The following is a 20,272-nucleotide window of genomic DNA, read 5'->3' on the forward strand; positions in this document are numbered from 1 at the left end:
GAGTCAGCGGTGCCCGAGCCGTCCAGCTAGTCACCGGTGGCGCCCTCGGAAACTCTGGGCCCTGCCGCGTCAGGGAGCTTACACCCGAGAGACCAATGTCTCCACCAGGAGACACCTCCATGTCCCACTGAGTTGGAAGGTGCCAGTCTCACCATGCCCTTGGGCCAGTCCAATGGGCGGAGAGGTGGCTCGAGGGGAGCCGGGGGAGCAGGGCTGCCGCGCAAAAGCGTGCGGAGGGTGGAAGGAACTCGGGCAGATCCTCGGGGGGCAGGGGGCCGAGTGTCCCCGGGCTGCGGGCTTCCTCACAGGCAGGGGCCCCGGGAACCGGGGCAGCATAGGAGAGGAGAGGAGAGCCACAGTCGGCGCCACCATGGGGCTAATTCCACCGGCGGCGTCCCCTGCTGCGTCCAGGGCGTCCTTACACCAATGTTTGCTCTCTGTCGTCAACGCACGATGCAGGTAAAATGATCGACTTGGACAACATCAAGGGACCGCCACAGGAGTGGCCAAGATGGTGGAGCAGGAGCTGGGTGCGCCATCGGAGCCGGGGGGGAGGGAGTTGAGGGGGGCAGGCGGGAGGCTTTGTGCCCCTGCTTTTGCGTCTGCAGTGCCAGTGGGGAGTTAGTGTGTGGCGGGGCCTGCTGCCCAGCGTCTGAACCCCCCTCCCATTGGCTGAGCTTGGTGCCGCCTCCCCTTCCCGAGGCCAAGACGGTCCGGAGGCTCGCGCTCAGACTTCGGCGGAGAGCGGGGGGCACGGGGCCTGGGTTCAGCCAACCAGATGCTTCCACCGGGGACCCCGGGCCTGGAGCATGTATCACAGAGAAGCAGGGACAGTCCAGAGTTCCCATCCCCCTCGCAGTGGGGACATTCTCACGGGGGCCCCGCCTCGGCCCCCGCCCCCGCCTAGATTCTGCGAGTCCCCCTGGCCGGCCCGCCCTGGCACAGGCCTTGTTTATTTGTGGTCGGGCACCTTGCTGAGGGGCATGGAGGTTGTTCTCACAGGCACTGGGTCCCCGTCCCTGGGCACGCGTGCGAGGACAGACAGAGGCGCGGTGCTGAGCTGGGGCCGCTCCTTCTCCCTGGAGCGCATCCTCCCAGCCCCCCCCCCCCCCCCCCACCGCATTTCCACGCGCCTGCTGCTCTCATCTTCATTTCCCCCTGGAGATCTAACCCCAAGTGGGTCTAGCCCGCACCTTCCCCCGCACCTCCTTTGGTTTTCATCACCCGTTATTCCAATTTTAATGACCCCGCATGTTTGCCTACTTGTGTCCTGACGCCCAAATCATAGCTTCATGAGGACAGGGACTGTGCCTGCTCATTCTGCGCCCCAGGGCCCAGCACACCCAACGTCTGAGTGCAGAATGAACTCATGACTCTCCACACGAACACAGGAACTTGGGAGCCACAGCGCAATTTTAGTGATCTCAGATGGGGGACAGCAGAGGACAGGGAAGTGAAAGTCGGTGTGGAAAGTCCAACAGCTGCCCCACCCAGGTTCCCCTGCTTCTCCACCTGGAAACCAGCCGGACGGTGGGGGCAGGGGGGTTACTGGGACTTCTAGGCACAGTGGTGGCCATTAGTTGAAACCTTCCAGTACTTTCTCTAAGCTCAGAGAGATCAGTGGAAACAGGAGGGCCCTCTGGTGGCCGCCGTTGGGGGGTGGCTGCGGACAGGAAGCAGCGGGCAGTTGGGAAGCAGCTGTGGGGGGGCTCGGAGTGGTGCTGGGAGGCCCCTGGCTTCTCCAAGCTCCGGTCTAGTCCACGCCTGAGGAGTTGGTCAGGTAGAAGGGGCGGATGACCGCTTGGAAGCTGCTGAAGGAGCCTGCCGGGCAGGGGAAGAGGGAGGCGCTCCTGGAACTGTTGGTGCCCAGGGCGCTGGGGATCATGGCCTTCTGGCCCTCAAAGTTGGTGACATGGGCCACAAAGCGCCCCCCGCAGAGGATCAGGGCTTTGTTTTCATAGCCGATGGTGGGCTCCGAGTAGTAAGACTTGGAGAGGTGCAGGAGGGGGACCTCATCCGAGGAGCATGAGAACCCATAGTTCCAGCAGCTCTGGAGGGTGGGAAGGTAGATCAGAGACCAGGAGATGAGCCTGGTTTGGAACAGGAAGCTGGGGTGCTGTGGGGTCTGGAAGGACCTGGACAAGGCCCTGGAGCTGCCGGAGACAGAGGCACTCCAGGTGGACGAGGTGTACAGCCGGGGCCGGTAGGCATCCTCGGTGAGGTTCAGGCCTCCGTGCTGGGCCAGCAGCCGCAAGGGCACGGTGTGGAATTCCAGCGCCTGCAGGATCTTCTTCTGGAACAGCGCCTCATGGCTCCAGTACAGGGACAGGTTAAACCGCAGCTCGAACAGGTCTTCGGGCAGCATCATGGGGAACCGGACCTTCTCCACCAGGCTTTCCACCTCCCTGTGGGAAGGCTGCTTCTCCTGGCTCCACACGTCCAAGGCCATCAGCAGGGCCAGCTCGCTGGGCACGGCCAGCTCACTCCTGGAGAGCAGGACCTGCAGCAGGGCCGTGGGCACGCCGGGCCAGGCCTCGGCCTGCGTCAGGGCCTTGAAGTTCCAGGCGAGGAACTGCACGCACAGCTCCTCCAGCACGGGGTCCCGCGTGGCCAGTGCATAGGTGTAGAGGTCCAGGGGCGTCTGGAAGGAGGGGTCCTCGGGGAGGAGGACGGCAAAGAGGCTGGCGCAGAAGCTCTGCAGCCGCCAGGCCCTGTAGTCAGACGCGAGCTTGTGGAAGCACTTCACGGACGTCAGGGAAATCTCCAGCCTTCGGGAGTAGAAGTACCTGGGAGGGGAGCGGAAGCTGAGCACCTGGTGCACCCTGCCCCTGCAGGACGACGGGGTTGCCCGGGTGTGTGCCGGGCCTGCCTCTCCAACACCACTGTCGACCACGTGTTTGCCACTGACCCACGGACACCCCCGGGGGTGCCAGCCATCGCAAGAGGCACTCCGTGCCCCATGCCTTTATCCTTCGGGTCAATCCACATTCCAGCCTCAGGCTGGCTCAGAGCCACGTGCACAGACAAGCAGGCAGACCCCAGGGCCCTGGAGCATGACGCTCCGTCCTCACCCAAGGGAGGCAGCCCCACCACCTCCTGTCCCCCGCCTTCCCCGTCACCGCTGTCCCCTCGGCCGGCACCGCCCCTTCCTTCCCGCTGGCACACCCCCCGCTGGACCCCTTCAGCCCTGCTTGCCCCCCGTCTGCTTCCCCTGCCGACGGGGAGCCCTTGCTCCCGGTGACCCAGGGCACGACCCCAGCTGGGCCAGGGAAGGCGGGGACGGGCACCTGCCCTCGTCCTCAAACATGTCACAGAAATGGACCTCACTGGGAGGGGCGCAGGCTAGCCACCAACTTCTCATACTTGGCTGGAAAGAAACCATTTTCATCTCATGAAAAATTGCCATTTGTTGTTTTCTCTTAAATGTCACTGCCTGCTATATAAAGCTTTAGGTCTTAAGAACAAAAAGGAGCAGTTCTTTTTAAATGGATGCTTTCTTTCTTTCTTTTGCGGGGGGAACCAGTGGTCTCTCTTTATTTTTTGGAAAGCACGTCTGCCAGTTTGGGCCGACACCTTTGGCCCCCGTAAGGCGGGGGGCAGGGGGCAGGTAAACGGATGCTTTCTGAACACCGGCCCCTGTGAGGCCCCAGTAGGGTGGCCTGGTGGCACGGGTGACGGCCCAGGCCCAGGACAGGCTGGCCCCTCGTGTCTCAGTTTCCTCATGCGGGGCACTGGCTCATGCACGCTGCCGAGCGTGTGCAAAGGCCCAGGTAAGACTTTCTGATGGGTGTGGAGTTGCAGGGGTTCTACCTTTCACACAAGCGAGGTCAGTGCATGAGGAGCGGGAGGATGAATTCATAACTAGGTTGTAGGTTCTTGGAAATACTACACCATATCCTTAGGTTACCTACGAGGTAGGGGTGGTGTGTGTGTTTCTGGGCCACCTGATTTCTCCCCTACCACACAGCTGTCCGGGCCCGTGTGATGTGGTGTTGCGAGGCAGGTGGCCCAGACCCGCGGCCTCGAGTGTGCAAGGAGCCTCCTGCTCTGGGCGACACCCGGGCCCCTTCCCAGCTCTGCCCCAGGCCCCTGTGGCAACCTTTCACCAATCCAGCCATCTTGTTCCTGGCGAATTCGTAACCCACAGAGCATTTGAGACCTCTTATAATAGTGGCAGTTCCCTCGGGAGATGTTTTATGCAGTGTTTTGTGGAAGTCGGTGTATCTGTGTGTGACAGTGTGGGTGTCAGTGCAGAGTATGCAAGTATACGTAGGAGTGTGCGAATGTGTGTGCATACATGTGTCGCAGCGAGTGTATTATGCACACGTGTGAGTGTGGAATGCACACGACTGTGAGCCCAAGCATGTACGCCCAAGCGTGTGCACAGGTGTGAATGTGGGTGAATGTAGGTATGTGTGTGGGGGTGAGTGTGCATGTACGTGTGTGTCGTACACATGCTTGTGTCCACGAAAGCACCGATGTGCTCGGTGCCGTAGCCCCATGGTTTGCTGTCGGAGGGGAGGTGCCCAGGCCCTGGTACCCCCATCCCAAGGGCGGTCACCTGATAAAGTCTCTGACAACAGGCAGGCACTCTGTGTCCACCTCCATGGTGACCGTGGGGCCCGGCTCCTTCCACAGGGCCTGAGCCTCGGGGTTGGCAGACAGGATCAGCCTGTGGACACACAAGTCCAGGCCCTCCTCCTCCTGGTCCCTTGCCCTCACGCTGATGGACAGGTCACAGCCCCTCTGGCTGTCAAAGATCTGCTCAAGGGCTGCAGGGAGCTCATCTGACAGGTCAAGGGTGTGGGCATCTCGAGTTTCTAGAAGGGGCAGAGGGGAGCATATGGTTAGGTCAGGTGCTGTCACCGAGAACACTTCTCCTCCCTGGACTCAGGCTCCTCCCAGCTCCATCTACTCAGGAAGGCTCGGGGAAGACGAGGGTGCCATTCCCCTCTGTGGCCCAGAGCCTCCCTGCCCCTGTTGAACACCCCCGGTCAGATCCCCTGCTCCCCCACATTCAGGCAGCCCCTCCACTGACTTCCAGAGTCCGAGGCCCCACCCGTTTAAAACCCTGACCCATCAAACAATGACCCAGGCGGCACCTTCTAAAAACCCAGAACGTCTCCCTGGTTTGATGGTCTGAAGAGTGAGGGTCTTATGGAAACTCGATTTCGAGCTTTGGGGCCCCTAGCAGGCTCCCTCAGGAACCGAGGCCTAGAGAAGCGACCCCCCCACCAACAATCCCAAAGCCTCGCTGGGAACCAAACCCCACCTGCCCTTCCTTTGCCACGAATAGGTTTGAATCAGTCCTGACACGTCAGCCAGGCGGGTTCAGCCCCTCACTCCTCTGGCCCCCGCTCCCACATGGGCTCCCCACCACGACTGCTCCCTGCCCTGCACCCCAGGCCCAGGTGCATCTCCTGCCCGCCCCACCCCCCGTGACCCCTCCTTGTGTCAATGCTCTGACTGGCCCCCAAGCCCTGTGTGAAGCCCAGGAAGAAGGACAAGTGGACGACAGTAACACTGGATTCAGGGACCGAAGAACACAGAGCACCTGGCAAGGTCAGCACGTGTGGCGGGGCTGGGGGGGGCAGGGAGGGGTGCGAGGGCGGGCTCCCGCCAGCAGGGCAGGTTGAAGGCACATTCAGCTTGCTGTCGAGGCACGTGGGCGCATGAGGACCGACGACCGGGAGAGGCGACAGGCAGGTGGCCCGTGCAGGCGGCCCGCGGCTCTTGCCAGATGACCCCAGGTGAACGTGGCATTTCTGAGCCGTGCCAGGGAAGGGCGGGGCGGGGGGGAGTTCGGGATCACTGCTGGGAGGGCCAGGCCCTGGAGGCTCTCCTGTCCCCTCCCAGCCAGGAGGGTGTCACAGGGGAACTGGGCACAGGCGTGCCCTCCGCACGGATGGCGCGCGCGCCCCGGGGCTCACCGTTGGTGCAGACCACGCCGGCGTCCTGGTTGTGCCTGCAGTGACTCTTCAGCCAGCCCAGGGACCTGCAGCTGGCCAGCGAGGGCTCCGTGCCCGTGCACTCCACCTCATCCAGCATGACCGGGCCGGCGCCTGGTGGCACAGCAAGGAGGACGGGGGCTGGGGCGTGGGGGGAGAGCACGGGGCTGCTCCCCCAGGAGCCATGGGAGAAGCACTCCGCGGGCCTCCCGATCTGTGACCAGGGCCGCTCGGCCCTCACGCTCCCCTGCGCCGTCTGGCACCGGGTAGAACCTGGGGCCCCCCATCCATCCGAGCCGAGCGGGACTTCGGGTTTATGCTTGGAACACTGTACCACGAAGCAGCCTCTGTTGGCTGTGTCAGGGGAGCTGTCCCTGCACCAGACTCCTCGGGGTGGGGAGGGGGGGCTGGGGGGGACTGTTTCAGGAAGGGACGTGCCCTGAGGGAACGGGATGGCCTGTCAGAGCCCCTGCGGAACTATTTCAAATGTTTGCCAGTGCTCCGTGAGTTAGGAAGGCCATGTGCGTGTCTCAGGTGACAGTCCCTTCCTGGGACAGGCTGCTTGGCAGCGAGGCTCCGCTTTGGAGGACCTGGGGACAGGCAGGCCTACCTGGCCCAAAGGCAGCTCCGCCCAGAGCCTCGGTGGCATTCGCAAACCCCAGGGCCCGGCAGACGACGCTGGCATCCGTCAGGTCCCACAGGTTGTCACACACGGTCCCCCACTGGCCTCTGTAGAAGATCTCCACGCGACCCTCATTGGCGGTGTCCCCATCGGCCAGCCGCATGTCCCCATCTTTCTCACCTACAAGGCTCCCGAGGGAACAAAGAGATCAGCAGGGATGAAGGCCGGGCAGCTGGGCCTCCATCGCCACAGAGAAGCACTACCTCGCCCCTCACTTCTCCCAACTGGGGGGGTTCCTTGTCAAGTTCCCCCCAAGGGGGTGCCCACTGAACCATCAGCTGTAAAGCCCCCCATCCACCCTTGAGGGCTCACCCACCAGGAAGGAGTGGAAGATGTGCACCCCCCCACCCCCACAGAGAGTAAAGCGCCTTTTCTTGTCTTTGAGGTCTGAGTCCTTCCTCCATGGGTACGAGAAGGAGCAGAAGGGGCAACTGGAGCCCCGGCACCTGAGGGTGGGGGAGGTGGGACCCCGGGGAAGAACGGGGGAGAAGGAGGGGCCCACGCTGATCCCACCTGAGGGTGTCTGGGGCTTGCGGTGCACCGTGCGCATCACAGCAAGGACCGCTGGGAGGCCTGGGGCGGAAGTCCTGGAGTAGCAGGCCCAGGGACCCCCAGAAACACCAGCAGAACGAGCCGGGTGTACAGAGAAAGTGGGATTGTTCTGGGACAGGGTCAGGAAGGAGCTGGGTGCCATGCTGGAGGGCGGTTCTCAGCTGGGGAGTAGCCAGCCTCCATGAGGTCACCAGGACAAGGAAGGGCCTCCTGAGCCCGAAGGGCAGAGAGCATGAGGACCGGCGTCTGGAACTCTGGAAGTCTGACCGTATGGAAGGGCCCTGACTCATGACCCTCCCGCCCCCCGCACTTGGCCTGTCTGATGGGCTCCTACGCTCAGTCCCTCTGGTTCCCATAGGATGAAATGGAGAATCCTTTGGTATCCCCCCAGAACCTATAAGCCACCATCACTTAGGATAACCAGGGCTTCAAGCAGGAGAGAAGACCCGGGCTAAACGTTGCCTCGATTTTCTGCGACGGCTCAAGGCCACAGAACGGGGAGCGGCAGCTTCTCAGACTGCCGCTTTCAGCAATCCTGGGGTGCAGCTCACCTTGAGTCCCTGCAACCAGCAGCCACATCCAGAGGAGCGGTGGGATGGCCATGGCCTCTCCTGGGAGCGGAGGCCGTCGTCCTGCGACAGAAGGAAGCAGCAGAATCAGACAGCAGAGCTGGACAACCCTGGGGACTAGGCCCCCGAGTGTCCAGGACCCTTTAGACCCTACGTGTGGAGGACAGCAGACAGGCACAGTCCCTGCTCCTCTGAGCTGTGAGTGTGATAGGGGTCCCCCACCTGTCTGGGGCGTGGTCCTCCAAGGAGGACTAAGACTTCCCCAAAGGGGAGGGGACCTGGGGGAGGTCTCTAAGCAGCAAGACAGTGGGAACAAAAGTCCGTCTCAGAAAACCAGCCCTCGGCCTGGCCAGCAGTGGGGTTGGGTGGGAACAGTGGAGAGAGGAGTCGGGGGCATGCGAGCGAGGCCCAGACCAGGAGAGGCCTGGGTGTGCGTGGGGGGGGCTTTATCTTCAGGCAGTTGGACCCCTGTGGGAGGGCCTGGAGAGCTATCTGTGAGCCCCCGAAGGGAGGGGACACATCAGGAGGCCACAGAAAGCCAGGCAGGAGTGACAGAGAGGGCCAGAGGAGGCGGCTGGGAGCAGGGAGGAGGGGGACCAGGGCTGAGGTCTGGGACTGACTCTGCAGCTGGGTAGGGGCTGGGGGAGCAGGGTAGGGAGGAAATGCTGAGCGGGTGGCTGGGTGGGGATCTGCCCGATATCAGTGTCCCCAAGAAACAGAAGCTCTGATAAGCTGTGGCCACCAAGGCCACACAGTCAGACTGGGTGGGGCACAGGGAGCATGGGGAGGCCCAGCTCTTCCAACTTTTGCCTGGAGTTCTTGCTTCTCTAGAATTATTTGGGCTTGCTTTTCGTCTTCATCCCCAACCTGCTCCCCACCTGCTGTCCCTGCCATGTTCTGAAAGTGGAGAAGTCAGTCATTGTCTCTCTGGCTCATGAGAATCCCGTGGCCCCTGCACCACTCCGAGGCCCAGCAAGTAGAGCACGAGGCAGCTGTTGTGGGCACCCCTACGGGTGAGGGCCTGGTGGCCCCAAGGCAGCACCCCAGGTCTGCATTAACAATGGCCAATCATGCACCTGGTATATTGTACCCAAATGTGGCTGCCCTTGGGGTGGTCATGGCCACCTGCTGTAGACCGACTCCCTTGTATCAGAAGTTGGGATAGGGCTGCCTGATCCTGGCTCATTTGGTGCCTTTTGCAAATTAGAAAAAGATACTCTTCCTTTGGACAGGCATAGGCCTGGGCCGAAATGCACAAACTGGGGAGAGTGTACTGGGCTGAATTCCAAGCCTGCCTGCCCCTTCGCCCTTGTGCAGTGAGCAACCTGGGCAACTGTACATATAGACTCTATGGATCTGGGAGCAGCAATGATGGTCCCTGGGCTGAGGAAGAGCACCAGATCCCCAGTTGGGTACAAACAGGGACATTATACCCACTAGGTGACATTGGGTAGAGAGAGGGACACCCACTTGAGAGCGAAAGGCATGAGCTTACCTGCCTGAGGCAACTACTGACGGCTGCCCTGGAGTCTCTCAGCTTCCCGCTGCAGGATCCCTCTGTGGCCTCTCCTTCAACCCAGAAAACCCTCCCAGTATGAAGTGTGGTCAGGCTGGTCCCAGGAAATACCAGAGAAAACAGTCTAGTTTCGATTTCTAGAAACCACCTGACTTGGGTTTCTTCTGCGATTGGCTGCCAACAAGGCTCCCTGGGCCCCCCCCGCCGCCCCTCAGCTCTGACTGCGGATGTCGGGGTGGCAGTGGCCCGAGGCAGGCAGCGTAGCTGACCATAACCACAGCAAGACGGCCAACAGCTACACGTGAACGTAAACGATCTAAGCTGCACGGGCCCCCAGGGCTGGCGTTGGGGGAGGGCAGAGAGGGGAAGCGGGGGGACAGCGGGAGGCAGAGTGAGGGTAGGCACAGACAGGCAGGGTCTGCACCTGCCGGTGTGACTGTGGGCTCCCGTTGAATGCTCTGAGCCGTGTCCTGGGTCTGGCACACTGCCAGCAGGGGGGATGCCGCCAGGATGGCTGCTCATTATGAGTCTGCCTGGCTCTGAGTGCTTGGCATGCCTGACCTCCCAGAGAGGCCCCCCTCTGCGAGGCCACACAGAGTCGTCCCCCTGACAGTGGGAGGGAGGCCCTGAAACATGAGACAACATGCTCAGGTATGCAGCCAGCAATGGGAAGAGCTGGGCCCCACGCGCAGCAGTGACCCCCAGAGCCCGCGCTGGTCACCAGCAGAGGATGCCACCCACCCCCAACACCGGCTGTTCTCCCAGCGTCTCACCCCCGGCGGGGCAGGGGACAAAGCCTCTGGAGTGGCTGTAAAGTGTCCAGCCCCGCTTCCAGCCATCCCTGGCCTCCAAGAGGAGGCGGCACCCACGGTTCTCCCTTGGGGAAGCACCCTCTCTCACTCCCACGCTGTGCTCTGAGGACCCCAGGCTCCCCCAGAGTTGGACCCAGAACTGACAGCTCAGAGCCCTGCAGGCCCCTTGCCACAGGGATAGTGTCAGGGAGGAGCCGTGATGGCAGCCAGTGTGGCGACAGTCAGCTTCGGGCTCTTGGAGGGACCCTCTAGGGGGCATTTGGGCAGAGTCAGGACATGGAGGCAGGAGGTCTTGACGGTGGTCTGAGCCCCTGGCTCCAGCTGGCCTGAAGTCAAGGTCAAGTTCTGGGATTTGCGGTTAAATGAGGCAATCAATGCCCTCTATTGTTTTGGTCACCTGCATCCCAAGGTTCTGGATGAGAGCTGTCCCTTGGACTGTCCCCAGGTCTCTTTAGCCTTGCGGCTCTCAACCTGGTCTGCACATGAGAAGCACGTGGGAATTTTACCAACTCCCGATGCCAAGGTCCACTCAGTCTCCATCTCTGGGGTGGGGACATTCATGGGCATTTTAAAGCCTTCCAGGTGGCTGCCATGTGCAGCCAGGGCTGAGAGCCACCGGCAGAGACACACTTTCTCCCTGGCAGCCTGTGGTCCCAGGGACTGAGCCCCGAGGTCAAGCATTTAATGGCTATCTGCCCGAGACGTATGGTTTTAGGGAGTGGCATGGTTCATCTAGCTCCCTCCAAAGAAACCGTAGGTATCCAGGAGGAGAAGCATCTGGAAACAGTGCTGGCAAAAGAGACCGTGGTGAGTTTTAAAATCCCATCCAGATTAAGGAGCTTCAGGTTTGTTGGCACAGAACCTCCAGAACCTTCCTTCACATAGTTTCCACGGAGTTCCGCCCAAACAAATTGCCTGTCAGGGAAAGGAGACAAAGGAAGTCCTTTGGGAGGTGTTGGTGGCGTTAGCTTTACAAATAAAACTGCGAGTTATCCTACCAGCAAAAATCAGTTTATTCAGGAATTGCAACCTGGAATAAGCAACCAATGGCAGAACCACAGGCAGGTCCACCAAACAAAGAGGAGGCTCTTCTATAGAGAGAAGGGGGCATTGTTAGAGACAGAAAGCCCCTTGGAGTAAACTGGGAGTTAGAAGCATGGGGGTGTCTCACTGGCTGGGCTGTTGCAGGGGGAGGAAGAAACCTTCCTTCCACCAGGTGGGGTAGTCAAGTGGGGTCCCGGTGCAAGGTGCTCTCTTCCTGCTGGGTCTGCAGTGGGCAACAGGCACTGGCTGGGAGAGCTCTCCCTGCTGGCCGCCCCGCTCCATTCTAACCCAGTTTCCCTTTTATTAATGTTCACAGTGGCAAGTTTAAAACTCAAGATGCTGAATCTTTAGCCCCACAGTCCTGGGAAGTCCTTCGAGTTGAAGGGAGTAAAATATAAGATTGAGGCCTCTTCGTGGAATCAGAGTACCTGCTCCCCCGGGGCTTTCCACAAAGGGGACCATGGAACCGGCACTTGAGATGCCCCGCTCCTCTCAGTTCTGAGAAGGAGACTGAAAGCCCCGGACACCACGGATGCCTGGACCTGGCTGTGATGGTGTGCACAATGTTGCTGTCACCAGGAAGCCACTGCCACCGAGGCAGGAGAGAACGCTCAGCTAGCTTCTAGGCTACCCCACCCCCTTGCCCAACATCCATGCAGCCATGCACTGCCACGGCCCGTCCACACGCATGATACTCAAACCCCGATGGGAAGCAGCTACTCTTCTTAACCCCCTTGTAGGTGAGAAGACAGAGGTGCAGAGAGGCAACATCGGCCCAGTTATCCAGCTGGAAGGGAAGGAGCTGGGATTCAAACCTATACTTCTCTTTTTAAAAAATTGGCTTGAGATACAATCTACATACAATAAAATGCATAGATTGAATGAGTTTTGACAAAGGTATATGGACAGCAACCATGACCACAACCATGATGTACAGAACATTTTCATCACCCCAAAAGTGCCCTTAAGCCCCTTTGCAGTCAGTCCTCATCCCTGGCAACCACCTATCTGCTTTGTGTGTTTTCATATAAATAGAAACATACAATATGTAATGTTTTGTATCTGGCTCCTTTTACTTAGCACGATGCTTTTGCTTTTGAGATTCACTCATGTCACTGCAAATACCAGTAACTGGTCCATTTTTGGTTCTCTGTTCTAGCCGCCCCCCCCCCCCCCCATGGACGGACTATAGTTTGCTTATGCATTTCTGCATTGACGGGCATTTGGGACATTCCCAGGTTGTGACTGTTATGAATAAAGCTCTTAGGACCGTTTGGGGAGCAGACTTGGTGTGAACACAAGCTTTGCTTTCTTTTGTGTAAAATACCTAGGGATAGGGTTACCTGGTCATATGACAGATGTTTAACTTTTTTTTTTTTTAAGTAGGTTCCAGTGCCCAGTGTGGGGCCTGAACTGACAACCCTGAGATCAAGGCCTGAGCTGAGATCAAGAGTCGACGCTTAACCGACTGAGCCATCCAGGCGCCCCTAGATGTTTAACTTTTTAAGAAACGATCAAACTGTTTCCCACAGTGGCCTGGCCATTCTGCATCTCTACTGGTAATTGTCTGAGAGTCCCAGCCACTCTAAATCCTCACCAATACTTGGTGTTGCCAGTCTTTTTAATTGTATCCACTCTGGTGGGTACGCAGTGGGGTCTCATTGTGGTGTTAATGGCTAATGCTGTTGAGCATCTCCTCACACGCTTGCCTGTCACTCGTACATCCTCTTTGGTGAAGTGCCTATTTAGATCCCAGGCACGTTTTAAATCGGGCTGTTTGTCTTATTACTGAGTTGTACACATTCTTTACATACTCTGGATGCAAGTCCTTTAGCAGATAGGATCTACAAATTTTGTTTTTATCTTTTCATGCCTTTTCATCTTAACAGCGTCTTCTGAAGAATGAAGGTTTCAAATCTAGATGAAGCTCAAAGTCTCATTCTTTTGGTGTCATGTTGAAGAAGTCTCTGCCTGGCCCAAAGGTCTGCTGTCTTCTGGAGTTTTGTAGTGTTAGCTCTTGGATTTAGTTCTAGGATCTACTCTGAGGTAATTTTGTGAATGGTGGGAGTTAAGGGTTTCAATCATTTGCTTCCATAGAGGTAAGACTTGTCCCAACACCACTTACGCAAAGACAATCTTTCCCCCACTATACTACTCTGGCACCTTGGCCCAAAATCCACGGACCACACACATATGGGTGTATTTATGGACTCTTTTGTGTTCCTTTGATTTACAGGTCTATTGTCCTGCCAATATAACAGCTTCGATTGCTTATAGCTTAATATATATTAAGTCCAGAAGCCAGACAGTAGAAGTCCTTTGACTTTTTCCATCTCAAAATTGAGTATTCTCATCCATCAAGACAGTATATTGTTCCACTTATTTGGGCTTTGATCTCATCCGTGTTTTGCAGTTTCAGTCTATAGATCTTGCACATGTTTATATGTAACTATTTATATCTATTTCACAGTTTCCAATTTTTCACTGTGGCTACACAGAAATAACTTAGTTCTGTATGGGCACTGTGCATCCTTTAGCTTTGCTAAACTCAACTGTTAGTTCTGGTAGCTAGTTTTTTGAAGATTTCTTAGGCTTTTCTATCTAGTCAATCTTGTCATTGGCAAATAAAGACAGTTTTACGCTTTCTCTTCCAGTCTGAATGACTTTCTTTTCCTTGGCTAATTGCACTGTCTGGGACATCCCATCAGACGATTGTGAATAAAAGCGATGAGAGCAATGTCAGTTTCCTGGGCCTGATCACTGTGCTTACAGTCGTGGGAACTGTAAGGTGTTAGCACCAGAGAGGGCTGCATGAAGGGAACAGAGCTACACTATCTAAGTTTTACGTCTGTGTGGTTTAAAATGATTTCACTATAAGAAGTTAAATGGTGGGGGGGAAGTGGTGAAAGTGGCCATTCTTGCCTTGTTCTCAGACGTATGAGGAAAACATTCAGGCTTTCAGCACAAAGTATGACATTAGCTGTAGGTTTTTTGCAGATGCCCTTTATCAGGTTAGAGATGTTCCTTTTTTGCCTAGTTTGCTTAAGAGTTTTGTTTGCTTGTTTTTAAAACCATGAATGGGTAGTGAATGTTGTCAAATGTTTTTTCTGTATCTTTGGAGATGATCATATGGTTTTTCCTTCTTAGTCTGTCAATGCGGTGGATTACATTGGTTTTAGAATATTAAACCAACCTTGCATTCCCGGAGTAAATCACACTTTCTCATGAATTATTTTCACTTTTATATACAGCTGGATTCAACCATCTAAACTTTTGCCAAAGATTTTTGCATCTATGTTCATGAGGGATACTGGTCTAGATTTTTCTTTTTTTGTAATATATTTGTCTGGTTTTGGTATCAGGATGGTGATGCCCCCATAAAATGAGTTGGGAAGTGTCCAAAATCATGGAAGATTTTGTGTGGGCTTGGTATAATTTCTTCTTTAAATCTTTGGTACAATTCACCAGTAAAACCGTCTGTGCTCAGAATTTTGTGTGAAGGCATTTTATTTTTGTTTTATTTAGATCTTTTTAACAATTTTATTAAGGTACAATTTTACTTTGAAACTTACCAATTTAAAGTGCACATGACAGGATTAACATTTGGGAAGAAATTAATGTCACTTTTTTTCACTTAGTTCCAGTGTGGTTTTTGGGAGTTTTCTTTTTGCTCATCAGTTATGTGCTGTACAGATGAAGAGTACCGTGTGGGCCAAAGTCACCACCTGTGTGAGTCCAGAGGCTCATGGCTTCTCAGAGGGCTGAGGGCTGGTTTTCAGTTCCTTGCTCCTCCACTGGCAACTCCCTGTCTGGTCCCACCCCAGGCTGACACACTCTGGCATCTCCCTCACGGCTCTCCTGGAACTGTTCTCACGAGGGCTGCCAAGAACACCAGGTCCTCCTCGTTGCTCAGTCCACAGATACTTCCAGACCTTCTTACTTGACCTCCCCGCGGTATTTGATGGGTTAGGCTCCCAGCAGGAAACAGATGGCTCCAAACTGGGGTCACTAAGGAGGCTTTAAGAAAGGGGCTACTTACAAGGTGTGAGTGAGCAGGAGTAGGGGCACCACAAGGGGTAGAGTGGTATCTGGAGCTCGGACCACTCTCAGGCCAGAGGGATGAGGGCAGGGAGCAGTCACTGGAGCGTCGGCTGAGAGTAGAGGGACCTGCCTCGTGAGATCGTGCCGGAGGCAACCCTGCGGGAGGGAATCGGGGACCCCCCAGCTCATCCTCCTCCGTCCTGCCAGTCAGGATCTTCACAGAGGGCACAGGTGAGGCTCACTCAGGTCAGTCTCTGGGGACCAGAGCAGGGCAGGGAGGAGAAGGGGAAGGGAGGGTCTGAAGAGACAAAAGGGACTCTGCGGGCACACTTGGCTTTAGGACATCACACTCTCGTTCCTCCTATTCCAGTTCAGGCCTCTCTTCTTCATCGGCCCCTCCCTTTCCAGTGCTCCTGCGGCTTTGATGTAGAGCTTCCTAGGATCCTGCACGCCCTTGGGAATGGTCTCATCCCTGCAGCTTCACAGTCATACTAACGAAGCCCTAACGGGTCTAGACCTCTTTCCTGGGATCCTCCTCATCACCCAATCATCCGGAGCGCTCCACAGAGCGGGCAAGTGCACACAAACTAAGCATTAGGGGCTACTCACGACAGCATCTTCCCTTTACAGATGAGGAATGCAAAGGACAGAGAAGTTAGATAAGCTGTCCCAGGTCACACAGCACCAGTGTCAGGGCCAGGACTGGTGCCTGCGAGTGACTTCACAGTCATCTTCTTAACCATCATGACCAAAAGCGCTTCTTCAGATTTAGGAAAAGTCGGGACTGGATGATTCATTTTCCAGAAAAGGCTTTCCCCGTCTGCGATGGTGCCTGTCCCATGAACTCCCATGGCATGTCAGACCCCAGACCCCAAACAGAAGGACAGAGCGCACGCACCCTTCCGTGAGCTGCGCAGGCCCTTGGCCTCCAGCCGACACAGACCAGGCGACAAAGAGAACACACAGTCCCCTCTGGCACTTTATTGTTTACAAAACAATGGCTCCAGCTGGAAGGAACACAATCATTATGCTGACAGCAGCAGACAGAGAAACAAAAAAATGTCTAGCTTTAAAAGAGTCGAAAATCACTGATGGTGAGAATGCTCTTCGGGGCACCTAGGCCGTGGTTGACAGGTCTCAACTGAGTGACTGTCCCAAGTCCTCTGACCTTCCTCACTTCACCTGTGTCTTAAAAACTCACAGCCCCAACATCAGTGACATTTATCAAGGAAGTGGGTCGGGAAGCCCGGCCAGGCAAAGTCAGAAAAGACTCGGGCCTTCCAGCCTATGTCCAGCAGGAGCCCAGTTCCAGAGAAACGTGTCACATTCTTTTGCTAGATGTTTTATAGTGGAAGAGACACAGCAGCGCAAAAGGGATCCTCGCTGGGTTCCTTCCTAGCAGGTGTATTAGAGTCTGTGAGAGAAGTCTGATGGCCCTTCCAGGGCCATCACAGCACCCCACATCCTCCTGAGGGGACAGGGAACTTCAGGAGAGGGGTGCTGTGGGCTGCTGGTGGGGCCCTTCTTGGCTCCAGTCCTGGCTGACCTGTCCTAAACCCTCTACCTTTGCCCTGGAGCATGGAGAAGAGGCCCAGGGGTGCAGACAAGCAGCGTTTGTGCGAAGTTTCGAGAGAAGACTTCAAAGCTCCCTGGAGAAGGGGAATAAAAGGTCAAGGGACAGAAGCCATCGGGCCAGGTGGGCGTCCTTGCTAACCCCGGAGGACAGAGCCCAGCGCCCAGGACCCAGGGCGGGCGTGGCAGAATGTAGGGTGCCACTTGGGTCAGGAAGTAAGATAATCATTTGCGGAAGTCTTTAAAGGCATGACAACTTCTGAGAGTTGCTCATAAAAAGCAACATTTTACCTTTGTGTCCTTTGACCAAGGACTTGGAAACGCTTAAAAACTTGTCTTACCAACTGTCAGAACTTAATTCCAATCTCCTCCACCACTGGAAATGAAGTTAACTATGGGACTATGCTCTGTGTGATCAGATTTGGTGATTCCGAGAAAGGAAATTGGTTTAATTAAAGTAAGTTAATAATTACAACTTCAAAGTGCTGCATGGCCAAAGAATTTTCCTGAAGGGAAAAACTGGAGTGAGTCACATGAAGTGGAGACGGTCTGATGTGAGGCTGAGGACAAACGAGCAGGCTTGTGTCCTTTCCTGCAGAATTGGGGCAGATGCGTCCCTGGAGGCCTGCCCTCACCCACACAGCCCTGTAATTCTCTGCAGTGTAGACAGATTCTTTTCCAGGAACTTGGAGAAGTGGATTTAATGCACGAAGTTGACGAAGAAGGAAGAAAAGGAGGTGGCCTGGGAGTTCCTGACGGGCAGGTCCACTTCAGACTCGCTGTTTTGTTCCCAGAGGGAGCACAGTGCTTGACACATAGTAGGAGCTCAAGAAACATTTATTGAATGGAAGAATAAACAGAAAGAGGAGAAAGGAAGGTCGGATGGAAGAAGGGCAAGGCCGGGTTACAAAGGAGGGGTCCCAGCTTAGGACGCCTGCAGGGACCAGCTCCCACCACCAGATGGCAGCGCACACACGGGTCCAGGCCCCGCGGGGACCAGGCCCCTTTCCCAGCTCTGAGGACTCCGGGCTCCGCCGCTCCAGGCACCCCTGGGCTGAACTCCCTGAATCAGGCACACACCTCGGAGTTTTGAAAAGGAAAAAAAAAAAAAAAGGCAAAACAAAACACCAAAGAAAAGTGCAGTCCTCTGGTTTTTATAAAATTCGAGTCCTGATGGAGCTGAAAACCCGTCCACCTCTGGGCCTTGCCAGTTTGAGTTTCGTAAATTTAAACGAACTCTATTCCTTCGTATTTCACGTTGCCGATCTTGGTCTCTGGCAGTAGGAAGCGCCCGTCCAGCGTGAAGGCCATGATGTAGGTGGCGATCCGGCCCCTGTCCTCCTCAGACTTGAGGGCCACGATGATCTGGTCGTCAGTGTTGGGGATGAACTTGAAGGAGGAGAAGCCGTGTGTGGGGACCACGTCCCCCACGTGGCTGACGGAGATGTCGCCAAAGTCCTGGGCGGCGCTCAGGAGCAGGTTGGTGCCCTTGCGCTCGTCATCCTTCTCACTGTACTGCTCGTGGCTGGCCCGGCGCGGCAGGAAGAACCATCGCTGCAGCGTGTCGCTCCAGCAGGCGGACTCGTGAATGAGGTAGCCTGGGGACACACGACAGACCCACAGGTCACCAGACCACCCGGTGGGCCCGGCCCCACCCCGCCGACTGGGTGCGGGCAGGACTGAGCGCCACGCGGGAGCGCGCCTGCAGGGCCTCCTTCCCCGCACGGGCTTCCCGCTGCCGATGCCGCGAGGTGGCCTGTCCTGTCCACCGGGGCGGCGTCCCCGTTCGATCCTCTGTCCTACGGGCCTCTCCACCTGTCCTCGTTCTCGATTACCCAGGGCGACAAAGACCACACAGGCCGTCCTGGCCCTGGCACCCCATCTCTGGTCACCTGCGGCCGGGAGTTCTGTCTGCATTTCTGCTTCCTTGGTGCTAAGGAACACGGAGGGCGGGGCCGGGGGAAGGGAGCGAGATAAACAAGCGGGTTTGGTTTGTGAGACAGAGATCGGGCTCAGGGGAGAGGCTGCCCTGAAGTTGAAAAGGAAGTAGCATACCCCCTATCTGGAGGGCGAAGCAACGTCCTCAGCGTCATGCTCCCCAAGCCCAGAGCTGCCTGGCCGCTCCGAGCACCACAACTCCCCACCACAAACCCCGACAACTCTTGGAAGACGAGGCGAAGAGCCCAAGCCCTGTCCACCTTGCTTCTACTGGGTCAGGGGCGAGGCCCAGGCCCTGCCCTCAGGGAACAGCCAGAGAGCTCAGGCAGGAGGGGGCTGCAGTCTGAGATGGTGGGAGGCAATCTGTCAGGGCGAGTGAAGGAAGAGCAAATGGCTCACTTGTCCCCAGAAGCCACTGGCCTGCTGGGAGCAGCCATCACAGACAGAAATCATCAAAATTGAGCCCGAAACGACACTGCTGTGGTTTGAAGCAAACGCTCGGAGGAAGCGCACGCGCAGCACACCATCATCTGTCCGATGACCCCCCAGGCGGGGCCAGTCCCTTACCTGGAGGCTGGATCCCTGCCGCGGCCCGCAGAGCGTTATAGCTGGACACCCAATTCTCGTGGTCCACGCTGCCTCTGCTGCCCACCACCTTCACCCACTCTGGGTTTTCGTTCATCACTTCCCCCGTGCTGGTGGTCCACTCCTTGCCCAGGCCACCCACATACAGATGCTCGTCCTTCACAGCCAGCCACTCGGCTTTGAAGCCTGGGGACAAGGAGACAAGGGGGCGTGCCTGAGATGACAGCCACCCCTCGGCTCCCCAGGTTCCTGTGGGGTCCAGCAGCCTTGGGCATCAGAGGTCACCCATGATGGGTCTCCCGTGAGGCAATGATGAGAGGGCGGGGGGCAGGACAGCCTGGCTCTGGGCTCCATTCTCAGAGGGTCAGCAGCTGGGCACCTCCCTCCGCCTTCTATTCTCCCCCCCCCGCCCAGGACCGGTCACATTCTCTTTGGCCACTCGATCCAGGAACCCTCTGCTGGAACAGCCTTTCCCAAACTGATTCAAATGGCTCCTGCTGCTGACACCTCACCTAAGCCCCCACTCCCAAAGGCCCAGCCAGCCACTTGTCAATCTCCTCTGATCCCCAAGCTCTGTTTCTCAAGCTGTATGCCCCAACCTCAGGATCACCTCCAACCCAGGCCAAGAGGAAGCACTTGGGGTTATGATTACGGCAGAGAGCAGTTCCTCACAACCGTGCCTGGAGCCCACTGAGAGCAGGGGAAGCGCCAGTAGCCGGAGCTAAGAGGGGCTGGCGGGGGCTCAGAGAGTCTGCTCCGATCAGTGCATTTATCCTCTTAGGTTTATTTGCTGTGAGCCCAATTTGAAGGTTGCAGCGCACTCAGGCTGGGTGGGATGCTATCCCCCTGCACCCTGTGTTCTAAATTGTGCTTGCTTTCCCAGATGTTTTGCAAGCTTCTTGCTGGTCCTGAGGACCCAGAGCTGCAGCCTGCCTCGAGAAATGACAGCAGCCTGCAGAATGCTTCTCTGCAGGTGGCTCCGGAGGGACCTGCTGAGTTCCTGTGGTCCCAGG

General features: G+C 56.8%; 1 protein-coding gene across 6 annotated transcripts in view; it reads right to left on the reverse strand.

Annotated features, from left to right (window-relative positions):
• Nucleotides 1–1,395: 1,395 nt before the first annotated feature.
• The window catches only part of LOC113939239 (soluble calcium-activated nucleotidase 1), a 32,050-nt gene continuing 13,173 nt past the window's right edge, over nucleotides 1,396–20,272 (reverse strand). For 3 of the 6 annotated variants that reach the window (XM_027624974.2, XM_027624973.2, XM_027624975.2), the window contains exons 3-8: nucleotides 19,242–19,445; nucleotides 7,734–7,814; nucleotides 6,559–6,750; nucleotides 5,931–6,062; nucleotides 4,562–4,820; nucleotides 1,396–2,786 (exon numbers count right to left, since the gene is read on the reverse strand). In XM_027624974.2, coding sequence (XP_027480775.1) covers nucleotides 1,754–2,786; nucleotides 4,562–4,820; nucleotides 5,931–6,062; nucleotides 6,559–6,750; nucleotides 7,734–7,814; nucleotides 19,242–19,445 — 1,901 coding nt within the window. In that variant the 3' untranslated portion in view covers nucleotides 1,396–1,753. Of the gene's footprint in view, nucleotides 2,787–4,561; nucleotides 4,821–5,930; nucleotides 6,063–6,558; nucleotides 6,751–7,733; nucleotides 7,815–9,246; nucleotides 9,403–17,555; nucleotides 18,335–19,241; nucleotides 19,446–20,272 lie in introns of those variants that run through there. The other 3 variants (XM_027624977.2, XM_027624976.2, XM_027624978.2) reach the window with 3 other exon arrangements.

The sequence above is a fragment of the Zalophus californianus genome, chromosome 16 (assembly GCF_009762305.2).
Source record: "Zalophus californianus isolate mZalCal1 chromosome 16, mZalCal1.pri.v2, whole genome shotgun sequence".
NCBI lineage: Eukaryota > Metazoa > Chordata > Mammalia > Carnivora > Otariidae > Zalophus > Zalophus californianus.